The 17,109-nt window shown below is 46.8% G+C and overlaps 1 protein-coding gene and 1 pseudogene across 2 annotated transcripts in view; one reads left to right on the top strand and one right to left on the bottom strand.

The window, feature by feature from the left end:
• The window catches only part of LOC147617539 (histone-lysine N-methyltransferase ASHR1-like), a 144,779-nt gene that overhangs the window by 96,255 nt on the left and 31,415 nt on the right, over positions 1 to 17,109 (top strand). For both annotated transcript variants that reach the window (XM_086775812.1, XM_086775811.1), the window contains exon 6: positions 15,693 to 15,819. In XM_086775812.1, coding sequence (XP_086631938.1) covers positions 15,693 to 15,819 — 127 coding nt within the window. The remainder of the gene's footprint in view (positions 1 to 15,692; positions 15,820 to 17,109) is intronic.
• LOC147617542 (uncharacterized) lies at positions 1,975 to 6,433 on the bottom strand (annotated as a pseudogene).

The following is a 17,109-nucleotide window of genomic DNA, read 5'->3' as shown; positions in this document are numbered from 1 at the left end:
TGGCTGTCCACCTTTTTGCAGATTCGGGACAGCCTTGTCTTTCCCCTTTGAACCGCCCTGATCCTGCTTAATTTTGAGCACCAATTGCTCCGTAGCAAGAGCAGAAGCTATGAGCTGTTGCAAAGTATGTTTCGGGTGCAATTCAATGCCCGAACGATATGCTGGTTGCAGTCCGGAGCGAAACTTCCTCTTTCTTTCATCCTCAGTGATTTGCATAAAAGGAGTTACTTCCAGCAACACTTTCCAAAACTTGTTGACATACTGTTGCACGCTTTCATTATCTCTTTGCTCAAGCCTGTCCCACTTTTGAGTGAGAGTTTGCTCCGCATTTGGTGGCAAAAACTGAGCATAGAATCTGTCCTTAAACTCCTTTCAGGTGCCAATGGGGTCCTTGGTGATCTTTTCAGTGATCCACCAATGAGCAGCGGTCCCTTTCAAAAATATGCTAGCATGGCGTACTTTAGACTTCTCAGTGAAGTCCTCATCGCTAAAAGCAATGTCAAATTGTTCCACAAATGCTAACACTTTGGAAGCATCATGCTCTCCATGAAAAACATCAAACTTAACAGATTTGTCACCTGCTTCAAATTCCTCGAGCTTTCTGGCATGAGGCTCATGGTCTTCTCTTTTTGTTTTCCCCTTATCCAATGGGGCAGCCCTATCTGCATGGGCTTCATGGGCCATCATAGAAGTTTCATGAAGCACGGTGGCATGTGCTCCACGAACTTGAGAATCAGATGCATGTGACTTTCCTGCATAAGGCAATGTCTCTCCATGAGACACTTCAGTGGGCAAAGCTCTTCTAGTTGCAGACGTGTCACCCCTACCATGGGATACGTGTCTTGAATGCATGTGACTTTCATGCCCTCCATGAGCACTAGCATACATATACCTGTCAGGCTTTGTGCCTTGTGGAGAAGACGTATAACGAGAGGTGACTGTCACCTCTTCCTTTTGCATAAAAGACCTCAACCTTTGAGATGCGGGATCTCCATGCTTCAAGCGAGGTGGATTTCTGAATTTCAGCTCTCCGTCGTCCCCCGCTTTGATGTCACCTTTGCGGAGGAGGTAGGCAAGTGCCAACTCCCCTGGCTTCTTGCCCACTTCCTGTGCCATGGACTCAAAAGTCACATCTACCATTGCATCGGCTTTCTTTGCTTCAATGGCACTTTGCACATGGGGATCTTCACGCAAAAATTTTAACTCTTGCTCTTGTGCCTGCAAAAGCTTTCTCATATGTTCCAATTCAGCCCTCATTGCATCAGGCTCTTCTTCTAGCATGACTGTCTTTCCTCGAGACAGTTGACCCTTTGATTCACTATCATTAACCCTTTCAAGGGACTTGTGCCTTCCTCGCAGAGCATCAGAACCACGAGAGGCACTAGATGGACCCCTCGAATTAGGCACTTCCAAAGGGTTGCCTTGGCTGTCCATTGTGTTAACAATTGCCCTCTTGTTTGGAGCTGCAAGACTGTATGTTTCCGTTCACATAATCCTCAGTCGAAAGACGGTCTTGTGCCTTCACTGGATTCCGCGAAGAGCGCCCCACTGGTGTTCCAGGACTACGCACAAACAGGCGCTCCTGTACTAACGCCTGGCTCTCCTGATCTCAGCACCTTTGGACTGTGGTTCTCCAAGAGCTTGGTCTACCCGGCATCGAATGGGTGTTGCCGTAGAGAGAATTCCTTATCAGATTTATCACAAAGTTCTTTACTTAAATCTGAAATTCAGTTACTTGTACCTTGTAGATGGAAGACCAATACTCGGATGTGTCTGTCTGTGTGCAGCTACTAGTGGAGGACACCAAGACACAGGTGCCTGTCGAAGAGGAGGAGGAGGAGCTGCCTGTGTTGAAGATGTAGCCACTTGAAGAAGGAAGATGCCGCCTATGGAAAGGAGGCACCACCACCTGCTGTGCAGGACACAGCCGCCTTCTTGTGGAGGAGGCGGCGTAGCTTGTCTTGCTGCAGCCGCCTAGTAATGCAGCCGCCTGGTGAAGAACACAAAAGCTTGTATGGGAGGAGAGGCATGCGCAGTCGCCAGCTTTGGACAGGCGCAACCGCCTATGGCTGCAAGTGGATGAGTGGTGAAGTCGCCTGAAAGAGATGGAGCAGGAGCCGCCTGTATGCAGGGCACAGCTGCCACCAGTATGCAGAGCACAACAGCCTTGTTGGTGGTGGAGCGCACAGCCGCTTTGCTGAGTAGGCAGCCGCCTACTGGAGGGTGGCACACAGCTGCTGGCAAGAGTGGACAGCAAGCTGGTAAACAGGCGCAGACACCTGCTGAGAGCACAGCCGCCTGAGAGGATGTGGAAACAGCCGCCTGATGGATAGGAGGTGCCTGGCTGCAGCGTGCGCCGCCTGTAGTGCAAAGAGAACAGCCGCCAGCTGAAGGACTAGCGCAGCCAGCAGAGGGGTTGCAGAAGCGCAGCCTGATGAGAGGAGGAGGCGCCATTATGCAGAACACAGCCACGTACATAGGCCAAAGCCTCTTGCTTGCAAGGGAGGCAGCTTGTCGGTGAACAAGCGCACAGCCTGAAGCGGACCAGATGATCGTCGCTTTCTTCCTTCCCACGATAGAGGTGGTGGCTCCTTTTTTGTAAGGTTGGAGTGGAGTTTAAACTATTAGAGTTTGCTGGCTCCCCACGTTTGCATGTGGGCGGCCAGCTTCATGGTGGTGTGGGTAGGTGACCATGCATACACCCCCACACACACACAAGTTAAGTGTGGCTCCCCCACCTTGGCCCCTAAGTGGGTGCCCACTTTTAAGTGAATGTGAACATATAACCTTATAAAATGAAAGGTTAAAGAATAAAGTATTAAACCAACATGTGCAATACACTTACCACCCGTTAACACGCAACAAAACTTGTGAGAAGACAGAGCAAACTTCACGATTCACTGGCAGGCGTCCCCCCTCAGTAAGTGACATGTCAAGCAGGCAAACACAAAAATACAAGTCATGCGAAAACAGTTTCAAACATGTAGAACATGAGTGCATGTGCAAATAGTATCATGGACATATCTCCCGTTCATGGAACAAGTACAAAATATCTGTCGGGCACAAAAATGGCACGACGTAAAACATAAATCCTGGTCTTCCTATGGAGTGACAGTCCCATAGGTAAGACACAGTTCCAGGCACGAGCGTCCCTATGGAGTGACAGTCCCATAGGCAAGACACGGCACAAATACTGGCTCTTCCATGGCGTGACAATCCCATGGATAGAACACAGTCCAGGTCATACACGGGTGGCACCAATCTGGCTCCCGTCCATACGACACCATCCTGCTAACACATGGGTGGCACCAGTCTGGCTCCCGTCCATGTCAAGCAAAAATACTGGCCTCTTCACATGAGACACCGGCTTGGCCTCAAGTGAACGAGACACAAAAACTGGAGATGGACCAAATGGTCGGCCAATTGGTGACAGGCTCCCCATGCCACACATGAACAATAGAAAAATAGAAGCTGTAAGGAATTTTGTGACTCTGGGGCATTGCAAAGCCCAAATGGCATTTTGTGATATCTGTAGGTACCCCACAGAGTGATGGAAGTGGTTTCGGCCTTATCTATCGAGTGAATGGTTACTTGATTGCAACCGCTGAAGCCATCCATGAAGCTATACAGAGCTTGACCGGCAACATCTTCCAAGACCCTATCCATGAACGGGTTAGGAAAGCCATCCTTAATGTTAGCCTTCTTAAGAGCGCGGAAGTCCACACAGACTTTGATCTTGTTGGTCTTCTTCTTGGGCGAGATGATCATAGGGGAAAGCCGTTCGGAATGCTCAACCAGAGAGATAATGCCGGCTGCATCCATTTTGTCGAGCTCGACTTTGACAGCCTCAGCATATTTGGGATTTAGTTTGTAGGCGCGGCTACGCATTGGCCGGGTGTCCTCTGGGAGAGGAATGGTGTGAACACCGATGATGTCAGCTGGGACACCCTCTAGGTCTTTGTAGGACCAGGCGAACACGTCACGATAGGAGCGGAAGAATGAAATGGCTTGCTCGAGGAGCGAAGGGTGATCCCAGCGCTAGGAAGCAAGAAGGATGGGCTGAGGTTCATCCGGGTCGCCCAGAGACACCTTGCGGATAGGGTCTTGACACGAGGGAAGGGTAATGGGATCGCCAGTGCTGGCAGAGTGTTGGAGGGCAGAGGGATCATGAGCGGGCTTTTGGGCGATGGGAAAGTCCCCATATTTTTCTCATCCCACCAGCCAGAGGGAAAATTACCCAGAGGCAATGCTGGGTTACCAGAGGTGTGCTTAGCCTTTGGTGAGGGAGGTGGCTGCTGAACTGCGACTGAAGACTCCTGATGCTGAGATGAAGTTGGAGAAGGGAGTGGCGCCTTCTTCCCTCCACAACGATCTTTGATAGGTTCTCCGAGACTGGTGACCTGGATAGTGTCATCTGGAAGGGTTGACTCTATGCTTTCACTTTGAGCGACCTCTGAGAGAACTATCATGTAGCAAGAGAGGACAGCTGTGGCGTCTAGCCAATCCAGGATGTCGGCATCTTCAGTGTCAGAGAACTCGTTGGGAGGGCATGAGAGAGACGGGATGGTGAACGAGGAGCCCATATTTTGGTCAGGCCCAGCTTCGAGAGTGAGTTCTCTCTTGGCCTGTCCAGGAAGAGAAAGCCTAAGTGTATCAAAACCCCAATCATGAACAACACGTGCATGCCGTAACCATGGCCGGCCGATGAGAAAGGAATAGCTGCCTTGAATCTCTGGAAGGTGAATGACCACAAAATCCATTTTGAATTGGAGATCTTGCATTTCGACCAAGAATCCTTCCACGATCCCGAGGGGAGTCACAGCTTGTTGGTCGGCCAAGGTGATGGAGAAGTTGGCTGGTCTGCTCATGTGAAGGCCTAGAGCTTGCAGAGTGTACTCCGGCATGATGTTGACACCTGAGCCACCGTCGATGATCACACCAGAGAGAGGTGTTCCTTTGACTTTTACAGTAATTTGAGTGCTCTTGTAGTTGGTTAAGGAAGAGGTGGCCTGAATCTCCAGACATGCAGATGGAGTAGCTAGACCCTGTAGCGGTTGGTCATCGTTGGCTAGGGGATGTTGGAGGGACCGGCCACCCCCAGCTAGCACGGGGGGAAAAGATTGCAGAAGAGCTTCAGTCTCAGCTCCCTGGGGGCTAAGAGAGAGTAGATCATAGAGAGATTGTAATGAGTGGTTTGTAGGAGAGCGTTCATGGACAGACGAGAACCCCCAGGGGTATTGGGATGGGCCGGAGGTTGGCCTTGGAGCTCCGCGACGGCATCTTGGAGTGCCTGGTCAATAGCGGAGGGTGAAGGTGGTAAAGAATCCTCTACAGGGGATGGAATGGGGCCCAAAGGGAGATTGGAGGTGGCACGTTGGGTGTGAGTAAGGACGCCTAGAGTGGTGGGATTGGGTGAAGAAGCCACTTGTGGAATCACTGTATTGGAAGAGGGGGAGGGAGCTTGAGGAAGCTTCACCGAGATGAAGTTGGTGGGGAAGGTGAAGTCGGAGACCGGATTAACCGAGGTGCTGGCCCTTTGCGTAGGACAGTCCCGGCTATAGTGGTCCTTAGCTTAGGGCAGTGATGGCATGGAGGTGAGCCTTCGGGAAGTGAGCATCTGCCCTGGAAATGGCCATATTTGCCACAACGATAGCACATGACAGGCCGATTGGGCCAATTGAGAGGGGGTCTACTGGGGCGTGGGTATACGGAGGAGGGGTTGGCTGCGAAGGTGGTAGGATTCCCGGGTGGTGTGGAGATGAGAGGGGGACGGGACTGGGACTGGCTCAAGGTGTACCCTGTAGGGGAAAGACAAGGTGAAGCCAAGTGGGATGAGGTGGGAGCCGAAGCGTGGCCAACTTGTTGCTGCTGTTGGTGTAGTTGCCGGAAACCCTTCAAATAGTAGCAATCTGCATCAGCATGGCCAGCTTGTTGACAGAAGCTACAGTACTTCCGGTGAGGGCATGTGGGAGCCGTGTGGCCCGCAGTATGACAGACTACACCAAAGGTGTCGTCTAGCGTCTTGGGTAGCTTTAAGGTCGTCGATTTCTTTGTGAAGCTGCGAAAGGGTGTTGACCTCCGGGCTAGGCTTGTTAGGTTTGAGGGATTCTAGCTCCTTCTCATCAGCAGCCCTCCGGGCTTTAAGGGCATCCTCTCGGACTAGACCTCTGCTCCGACACATGGGGAGAAATCGTCGGATGTGATCATCAGCATCTTCTCTGGAGGACCCTTTGAAGGTGGCCAAGGCCTCAGGTTGGCTGGCTGCTTGGTCCATGGGATTGTGAGAGGCAGAAGAAGATGAAGTATTTGGTGATGGGGGAGGAAGAGGTAGGGGTGGAGGAGGATTTCTTGGTGCAATGTAGCGAAATTTCCTACTTTGATAGAACTTCAAAGGAAGAGAGGGAGCTTTTGATGGGGCTATCCTGAGGACCATGTGAAGAACGTGTTTGCCGCAGGCAGTGGAGTGAATTGGTGAGAGTTGCCAACAGAAAACACAGTAGCCAAAGTATTCACTTCACTGCTGTAGACTCTGATGTGATGAGAGAACGTCCCACCCGGCGTGCCAAATTTTGGTGTACTTGTTAGCTAGCTTGAGTGGCTCAGGTCCCCTACTCACTGTGGACTCTATCTCTCATGACAGTATGTCGAGCCAGGAGTCTACCACCAGAACTGCTGAAATACCTACAGAGTGCTAGTGCATAGTGAGAACAACCTTGTGATGAAAAGAGAAATGCAAGGTAATCACTTGCAAGTGCTCAGTGAACATGGGTGAACAGAAGTGCACAAGTACTAAAACAACAGTGAACTGCAACAACCATGAACAATAGCAAGAAATGAGAATGGCCAAGCCAAGACAATCCACTATATATCCCAAAGAGGACAAGAGTGGCCACTGTCTCTACACCCCAGCATCTAGACTAGTAGCCGAAGGGAAACCAAGGGATGTGTAGGGAGTGCACCAAGCTAGACTAGTGTAAGAGAAAACAGTGCAGCTACAGAGAAAACTAAGGGCTAAGTGCTCCAGAATGAGATACAAAACTGATGATGAGGATGTGATATATATCTGCTCCCACAAGGAATGCGTGTAGTAGCTGTGTAGTAGCCCTTGGTAGAGGTCGACCAAAATAGCCTATGGTAGGTGAGTAGCCGACTCCAATAGTCCATGGGTAGATGGTCTAAGCGCGTCGGTATCAATGGCCGACTGACTATCGCCATCAATGGCCGACTATCTGCCAAGTCCAAGTCGGTGTCTGGCCAGCTGTCCGTGGCTGGCTATCCACCAAGTCCACGTCACTCCAAGTCACTTCCCTTTTTGCCATGTCATCTGGAGTTGTTCCCACGACAAGGGTGCCGGCTAAAGCGTTCTATTCTGGAGGAGGATGGTATCATCGAATGACCACACAATGTCATCATGTAGCATGACATATGTGTGGTAAGATGGAGAAATCCAGCCATTTAGGGCTTTTGAGTTGTTGCAGGATGTTCTTTGGCCTAGGGGAGTATTTCTGTAGTCATAGATTCAATGGCACCTATGTATTAGGTGGATACTAGACTAGTGGTTGAATCAAAGGTGCTCAGTAAGCCGGGTCTAAAGTGTGGCTAACACTAGGTCCGGAAATTTTCTTGGACTATTGGAGTTTCCAATGATGCCTTTTGGATTGATGAATGGGCCCAACTATTTTCAGTAGAATGATGTCTTGCATGCTCTATGCACATCTCGGGCGCTTTGTCATCATCTACATTGATGACGTATCGACCTTCAGCAAGTCCTAAGAGGAGCACTTGGGATGTACATGAGCTTCGTAGTTTTTTGAGTCTAGTGTTGTTGTTTTATGGAGCACTATCCTTGGGGACCAACCCTCTGAAAGATGTGAAAAGGAGGATTGGGTATTGTGTTGGACCTTAGTAGAGCAAGAGTGCTTCAAGAAGCTCCTCATGTGGTTAGCTCGAGTGCTTTATCTCCAACTTTGACCATCCCTTCATCCAGGCGACATTGGTGCAAATTTGTGGCATAATAATGTTGGGATCAAGGTATTGCTTGTGTATGTGTGTGACCACCTCATAGAGAGTGACATTGTGTAAGTGTCTTGTCTATGTGTGAACCACCTCTTAGAGCGGTATCAAATAATATCTAGATATTTGTGTGTGCTTGAAGGCTGACATAAGCAGTGATGTCGTTGGGGCAACCTTTGTAACCTATAAAGGTGCATGTACTTCATTGAAGAAATCAAGCAAACTATCACATCATTGAGTTGTGTACTCCGCTCTCTTTATTCTCTCTCTATCTTTTTGAACACACACTTCTATGTCATGAAGATCTTTCAACCTCCATAGCTTAGGACATTCAACAAATAAGCATCCAAATGCCTATGAGAACAGGAATCTCCAGTGTGCAAAGTTTAGATATTCCATTTATGACCAAGAGTCTCTTATAGTGGTCTACGTCCTTCGCAAATGATGGCACTATGCAATTGTTGTTGGATCCGGACCTGCATGACCATCAATTGCTTTAGTGTCTGATCCTTTAGTCTCAGTAAGACGTTGAAGACTCTTTTAGTAGGCGATGTCTTTGGGTCCAGCCTCTTCTTTTGCCCTCACATGAAGCAAGATGTGCACAGCCTCTTCTATTGGCCTCACATGAAGCAAGATGTGCACAAATCTGTTCCGTTTCTGTCAAATTTGAAAGAAGTCAAATGAGAATACCAAGAAATGAGCAGGCAAGTTATTACCAATTCTAGGGTTGCCATGGGCATGTACTTTGGTTGAAGAGCTGAGTGTGTTTTGACAGTTATGGATCGGTGGTTGAAAATGTGGACACACCTTATCCCATGGAGCTGATTTGCATGGAATAAGGTAGGTCTTTTAGGCAATGATTCAAAGTTCACAGGAGCCTTTTGGAAAACCTTGTTCTATGATCTGGGGACAAAGCTACCATTTAGTACAGCCGACAGACAGACCGAGCATGAACAGAACCATGATCACCGTGCTGACGCGTTACTGTTAGTAGCATCAAATCTGTGAATGGAGTGTTTATCCCTAGGTGTCATGACATCATGGACGTAGTTGAGAAATGCATGAAGAGGACTCCGAATGATTTGGTGTATGACCAGAGCGTTTTAGAGTTCCACAGGCCATGATGGTGTCGATGAGCTGGTCCAAGATCTGGACCACATGTTAGTAGATTTGTGGATAGTTTTGGAAGGCTCAAACCATGGAGGCTTGTGAAGCAGACAAGCAGAGGAGCAATGCCCAGATGATGGAAGGCCATTGGGTCTATTTGAAAGTTCAGAAAAGGTGTACGAAGAAATTTGGGGAAGTTTCTTTCAAACTTGCTTCAAAGAAGAACGGCCTATTTAAGGTCATTCAGAAACTCAATGATGTGGTTGTTGGGTTTTATGCTGTGTATGCACCCAGAGGAGTGCTAGTGATCATCAGTAGATTACTGGTCACTTTTTACTTCAGTTAGTGGAGGTTTTTTACCCCAATTTAGCTTAGTTTCACTTATAATAGTTTATAAGTGATTTGGTCCACCTGGCACACTTTATGGCCGGACCATGTGAACACATCTTTTAGGTCACTTCATTATGTGGCTATTGTACTTCACTTTATCACTACTGAATGTAAGAGCAGTCGTGTTCTCTCTCTGCCTCTCACGTTTTCTGTTGAAGTACCTCCAAACCCTAACCCTAACTGCTGAGTTCCTTCATTTGGTATCAGAGCTGAGTTCGCCCAGGTCCGTACAGCTCGCCTGTTATCATTTTTGTTCGTACAGCCAAGTTCGCCCAGTACCCGTCAGCTGCAGGTACAGTCGCTCTGCTCCGTACAGGCGCCTGCTTTGCTCCGTACAGTCGCCCAGCCCCGTACAGTACCTGCAGGTGACCTAAACTTGCTGTCAGTTGCTTGCCCAGCTCCGTATAGAACCTGCTGCTGTGTACCTGCTCGCCCAGCTCCGTATAGTACTTGTCGACTGCTGTCTCTGTACTGTATATGCTACGTGTAACAGTAGCTTTGTACATCCGCCGTACAGTCGACCGAACCTGCAGTATGCTCCGTACAGTCATCGTACAGTACTGCAGCCGTACAGTCATCTGTACCTGCACAGTACAGTAGTCCAGTACCTGCTGCGCATACCTGAAGCCAACCAGTCGACTGTAGCTTCCGTACAGCACCTGCTGCGTGTACTTGCACAGTACAGTTGACTTGTACCTGCAAAAATCACAGTTGTGGTAAGCTTTACAAGTTTTGAAATTTGGGCATTTTTCTCTGTGAAAATTTTCTGGCAGATACAAGCAGATTTTCTTGCAAAGAAATCTCTACAGGTTTTTTGCAAGGTTTTGGGTGCAATAATTTTGGGCATTTTTTGGCATTTTGGCACTGTGTAAGCCATTTTTTGCTGCTCTACTCAGTCAGTGGTGCATTGTTTTGCACATTCAGAGGATTGAGAGTGCAGGCATATTTGGGTTAGCTGTATTCAGTGGAGTACAGTTGCTTTCAGGGTTGTTGCTATTGGGTTTTTTTTTGATACACAGGTACAACATTGTGCATTGGCATAATGGCAAATCAACAGCAGAGTGTCTAAGGAAGACAAGTTGGATGGCATGAACTACTCCTTGTGGAGTTTTATGCTGAGAAATGTGCTCGTGGCAAAAGGTCTTTGGGATTTTGTTAGTGGTGATGAACCACGTCCAGGTCCATTGGCTCCAGAGACTCCTCCCCAAGGGGGTGCTCGTGGACGAGGACAACAGGTACAGGCACCAGGTCAGCCATTGCTTGTTCAAAGAACAAATGCTCAGAAGACATGGGATGCCAGAGATGCACAAGCCTTGTCACTTATTGCATTGTCAGTACAGAGGTCTATTATACCTCATATTCGTTCAGCTGGCTCTTCGTGGATTGCATGGGTGATTTTGGAGCAGATGTATGCTGCTCGTAATGAGGCTCGGATCTCGTTTTTAAAAAGAGAGCTAGAAAATCAGAAAATGCATGAAGGAGATGATATGTCTAGCCACTTGAACAAGCTGCAGGATTTGAGAGAGCAACTCATCAATGTGGATGAGATTATTCCTGAGACACAGTTTGTGTCCACCATCTTGAACTCTTTGCCAAGATTTTACTTGGCTTTTCATACCTCTTTGAACCTCAGCATGAGGAATGCTGTTGAACCCCTTAAGTATTAGGAACTTGTTGCTCTCTTGCTACAAGAAGAGCAAATCAGGAAGAATATGAATATGAGCACAAGTGCTGAACAAGCATTTACTACAGGTCAAAAAGGGAAAGGCAAATCTCAGCCAAAGAGTTCAAATCAGAATTCAGGTGATGGTGGTTCATCTCAGGATACCAAGAAAGGTGATGGACAGCCCAAGAAGAAGGGCAAATGCCATTACTGTAAGAAGCCAGGTCACTACATCACAGAGTGTAGAAAGAGGATTGCCAAAGAGAAGGCAAAGGAATCTGGGATGTCTGTAAATGATGCCTCTAAAGCTCCTCCGGAGACTGCTTCTTTTGTTGAGGACAGGGATTACTGTTTCTACACATGCAGCTATGATGCCTCTTTGTCTTCACAGGCACTCAGTATGACAGAACATGCATGTACTTGGTATTTTGATAGTGGTGCTTCAAAGCATATCACATCTCGCAGGGATTTGTTTTGTCATGTAGGCCCTGCCCCTGTTGGCAAAACTGTTCAGTGTGCCAATAATGCTTCATATCCAGTTCGTGGCATTGGGGAGATTCAGCTCACAGCCATTGATGGCTCTATTCTTTGCCTTACAAATGCCTTATATGTACCAGGGATAAAGAAGAATTTGTTGTCCATTTCTTCTTTAGCACACTGTGGTATGCAAGTCCACTTTGATGATGACAAATGCATGGTCAGAGACAAAGCTAATGCTTTGACCTTGATGCTTACTGGTACATTATGTCATGGACTTTATCAGTTGGATGCATTTCAGCCAGTGGATCAGTCTGCTTATAATGCATTCACTCTTACTCCAGCTATGGTTGATGCGGAGTTATGGCATGCTCGCATGGGGCATGTAAATTTTGGTAGTCTTATGCTTATGCAGCGACATAACATGTTCACAGACCTACCTCTTATGGAGAAGCCTCCAGATCACATATGTGAAGGATGTATTTTGGGAAAAATGCATCGGTTTTCCTTCCCACGTGATCAGGCTCTACGAGCAACGGTAAAGTTGCAGCTTATACATAGTGATCTTTGTGGTCCCATGCAGACGAAGTCATTAGGAGGTTGCTTCTATTTTGCTACATTTATTGATGACTTCTCTCGTATATGCTGGGTCTATCCGTTGACACAGAAATCACAGGTATATGATGCATTTTTGGCCTTTGTAGCACTTGCTGAAACAGAGTCAAGATGCAAGGTTAAGACTCTCCGTTCTGACCGAGGGGGGGAATATATGTCACACATGTTGAATTCCTTTCTTGAGAGTAGAGGTATCAAACATCAGTATACTACTCCTTATACTCCACAACAGAATGGGGTTGGAGAAAGGAAGAATCGGTCACTCATGGAGATGGCCAGATGTATGTTAAAGGCAAAGAAGCTACCATATATCTTTTGGGTGGAAGCTGTTATGTATGCTTGTCATATTTTGAATCGATGTCCCACAAAGGCATTGGTTTCGATTACTCCTTTTGAGGCTTGGCATGGCCGCAAGCCTTCGGTATCACATTTTCGTACTTTTGGGTGTCTTGCATATGCACGCATACCCAAAGAGTTGAGGAGGAAGTTGGATGATAAAGCCACCAAATGCATTTCTGTTGGGTATAGCCGTGAGAGCAAGAGCTACCGGTTATATGACCCACTATCCAAGAAGATATTCACTAGTCGGGATGTGATTTTTGATGAAAAATCAGAAATATCCATGGCTGGTTATGATGCAAATCAGGCTGAAAATGATGTGTTTGAAGGTCTACTACCTATGGAGTTTCATTCCACAGTTGGTGATGCAACCCATGAGGGTACAGGACAGCCAGCCAATCATGAAGGTGGTGCAGAAATTCAGCAACAAATTGAGCCAGAAGTTGAGCCAAATATGGGGCAGCAGGCACCACAGGTCAGACACATACCTAGACGGTATTTGAGGACATTACAGGACAGCCATCTAGAGGGTCCTCTTGCTGGTCGTACTCGTAGGGAGACACGGACCAATGAGCATGCACACATCATGGATTTGAATATGGTTATGGCAGCCAGTTTACAGGATGATGATGAGCCTGATTCATTTGTGGATGCACGAGACAATGTGCATTGGAACAAAGCCATGCAGGATGAGCTTGATTCTATTAAAAGGAATCAAACATGGGATTTGGTTGATCTGCCCAAAGGCAAGAAAGCCATTGGTACTAAGTGGGTCTATAAGTTGAAAAGACATGCAGATGGATCCATTGACAAGTACAAAGCCCGTCTAGTTGCAAAGGGCTATGCACAGAAGAAGGGCATTGATTATGAGGAGACATTTGCTCCTACATCCCGTATGTCGACACTTAGGTGTGTCATTGCATTGGTTGCACATCGTGGTTGGGTTGTTCACCAATTGGACATCAAGACTGCTTTCCTACATGGGGACCTCGAGGAGGAAGTTTATGTATATCAGCCCATAGGTTTTGCAGAACATGGTCATGAAGGGAAAGTATGCAGGCTGAAAAAGGCCTTGTATGGTTTGAAACAAGCTCCACGAGCTTGGTATGCAAAGATAGATGCTTTCCTACTCACTCAAGGCTTTGTGAACAGTCCATCAGAAGCCACTTTGTATGTAAAGAAAGAAGAGAAAGATCTGCTGGTCATCAGTCTTTATGTAGATGATCTTTTGCTCATGGGATCAAATGATGACAAAATTGCAGCTTTTAAAGAGATACTGCAACAGACATTTGACATGTCTGATTTGGGGCTCGTACACTACTATTTGGGCATACAGTTTGTGCAGGATAACAGAGGCATTGGGTTGTTGCAATGTCGGTATGTTGCTAAACTTCTGGAGAAGTTTAAATTTCAGGATTGCAAGCCTATTAGCACTCCTATGGAGCCTGGGATGAAACTGTCACTACAAGATGACAGTATTTCTTTTGATGCCACTACATGGATGCGTCGTCTCATGACTGATATGGATATTTCAGTGGAGGAGCCTACACCTATCTATACTGATAGTCAGAGTGCCATTACTGTGGCCAGGAATCATGTGTTTCATGCTCGCACGAAACACATTGAGATTCACTATCATTTTGTTCGGGAGAGACTCCAGGCAGGTGATGTCAGTCTGATCTACTTTCCTACAGATCAGAATGTGGCAGATATCTTCACCAAGGCATTACCACGTCCGAAATTTGAAGCATTCCGCACTGCTTTGAATTTGTTTCCTTTTGGTGGATGATGTACAGTGATCACATATCACTCCAGGGGGGTTTGTTGGGTTTTATGCTGTGTATGCACCCAGAGGAGTGCTAGTGATCATCAGTAGATTACTCGGGCACTTTTTACTTCAGTTAGTGGAGGTTTTTTCTCTCAGTTTAGCTTAGTTTCACTTATAATAGTTTATAAGTGATTTGGTCCACCTGGCACACTTTATGGCCGGACCATGTGAACACATCTTTTAGGTCACTTCATTATGTGGCTATTGTACTTCACTTTATCACTACTGAATGTAAGAGCAGTCGTGTTCTCTCTCTGCCTCTCACGTTTTCTGTTGAAGTACCTCCAAACCCTAACCCTAACTGCTGACTTCCTTCAGTGGTCTCTACGAGGTGGAGTTACCCAGCCCTTGAAAGATGCATTCGGAATACAATGGGTTTGAGTTAGTGATGCTGAGAGAGGAAATTGTGTCCTTGCCAGTGGACAACTGAAGTAATTAGGAAGTTTTGATCCAGAAGAGGTGATTCTTCATCAGTTCAAGTGAAGATCTCGGAGAAACAGGCTTTAGTGTTTTTTCAAGCTACCATGGTGCAGGCCATATGGTTTGATGAAAGCTAGCTCACTGATGAGTCGAGTCTCATCTTTGTTGAAAGCTTGTTAGGAGGCCTTGCAGTTGAGGAGGTGCAGTTTTAATGGGGGAGAACATGATACTTCTCTTGGATGGTTAAAATTAAGAGGATTGCATGTTTTTGGTTGAGTCGGATGTACTTGGTTCCGTGGAGAAGGTGAGCAGCCTTCATTAGGGATGGGTTGTTTCGCATGCCAATGCAGACAGGACTAGGTCTGGGCAGTGGGCCATGACATGGGCCGGCTGGATAGGAGCTGAGTGGGCAGTGATACCTGCACTCTCTATTTTGGTGTTCTTTCTATGTTCGCTCTCAATTTCACTTTATCATTCTCCCTATGTGTGCTCATTCAGGCATTCTCATCAAGAAAAGATCATGTCAAACCCACACGCATGCTAGGAAATGTTCTTTTGGTTCAGCCATTTCAATAAAGCATGTTGGGGAAATGAATAAAAATGTTATGGAGCTGCATTCCAGAAAACAGAGTTTTCTGTTAATTGCAGAGCAAACTTAGCAAGTACATGAAGCTGCAAAGAACTTCCTGCTAGTTTAAAAAATGTTAATCTTTAACAAAGAAGAAAACAAATGTCTAGATTGGCTATGACATTATTTTGTAGCAGAAACAGATAATTGTTTTCTCAAAAATTTGCTATTGCTGCTTGTGGTGATTGTTCTATCTGAATGTGTTTTTTCAGAGGACTTGGAATATCTGGCTGCTTTGATCAATGCAAATGCTCATGGAATGGGTGCCCAAGGCCTACACAACACTGATATAGCAATTGGGATATTTCCTTTTGTTTCCATGATGAATCATTCATGCAGGTGATACACTCCTTGGGTTCGGCGCTCTAACACATCTTTCAAAAGACCTGTTTGGATGCCGTATAAACTGATAAAAAGTAGAGTCTACGCATTTTCACAATAGTATTTTTGCCGTCTTAGTCTTTCACTCAATGGATGAGTTTCTTACTTCAAAATCTAAAAAACGCTTGACTTCAAGTTATTTTATTAGCTCAAGAGATTTAGAGGCATTTGATTTTGCTCCTAGTTTGAGATTCTGAAATTGTTTTTTGTGACTCTTTTGAGGGTTGATATTTTTCAGCTCCATTTGGTGTGTACGGTTTTGACGGGTCCACTCTCTTGTGATCGAAAGACCACCTTAGGCACCACTCCATGACATGCTGGGATGAGCAAGGTGGTCTTCAGCAATTTATTCCTGTCGATTACCAGCGTGAATTGAGGAAACAGTAGGAGCATTTTATGCAAAAAAACATGGTGAATCACTCACTCGTTTTTTGGAAGCTTTTGCTCATGCTCCCAAGGAGCGTCCTGCGGTCGGAGCAGGTCGAGTGATTTATTATGGATGGTTTGAAACTGTCTTTGCACCTGGACGTTTGTGCACATCGGCCGCATGATCTTTCAGATGCGGTTCGTCTTAGATGCGGTTTGTCTTGCTACAACCCTTGAGATGTGGGAGGGTTCCAAGTCTGGGACTCAACATTACGGGCAATAGAAAGGAAAAGACAAGGGTAGCGAGTTCAAGGCAAAGGATGATAAGGACAAGGCAAGTGGGGGGGTCTTGACGGTGACTCGCCTCACTTCTGAAGAGTGTCATGCCAAGATCGATGCTGGACAGTGCTTTTATTGTGATTCCATTGAGCATATTGGAAGGGAATGTTTGAAGAAAACGAGGAAGTAGAGCGATAAGAGCAAGGAGAAGGTCAGTTCGTCTGTTGCAACAGTATCTACTATGACACATGCACCATCCACTCCCCCTCCCTCTCCAACCAGTACCACAATTGCGCCTCACTTGACCCGGTTTGGGAGGATCTCAACGATCGTTGGCCGGCATTATACGATGTGCCTAGGGATGCTTCATGGACATCCGGTGTTCATACTCTTTGATGGAGGAGCGTTAGAGGACATCATTAAAGTCCGTGTTGTCGAGCAGTTGAACTTGCCTATGATGGTGGACACCAGTGGCGTGGGCCTAGCCACCGCCCATGAGAGGCAATTGGAAGAAATCGAACCAATTCTAGATTGCAGAGACCTTGGAGGATGCCTTGTTGGCTTTTGGGGAATTTTCAGAATGTTGCACCTTTGAATCGGTGG

Source organism: Cibotium barometz, chromosome 36, assembly GCF_041138505.1.
Source record: "Cibotium barometz isolate CiBa-2024 chromosome 36, ASM4113850v1, whole genome shotgun sequence".
In the NCBI taxonomy this organism is placed as follows: Eukaryota; Viridiplantae; Streptophyta; class Polypodiopsida; order Cyatheales; family Cibotiaceae; genus Cibotium; species Cibotium barometz.
The sequence above is the reverse complement of the archived record's forward strand: the minus strand, read 5'-3'. Positions and strand labels throughout refer to the sequence as shown.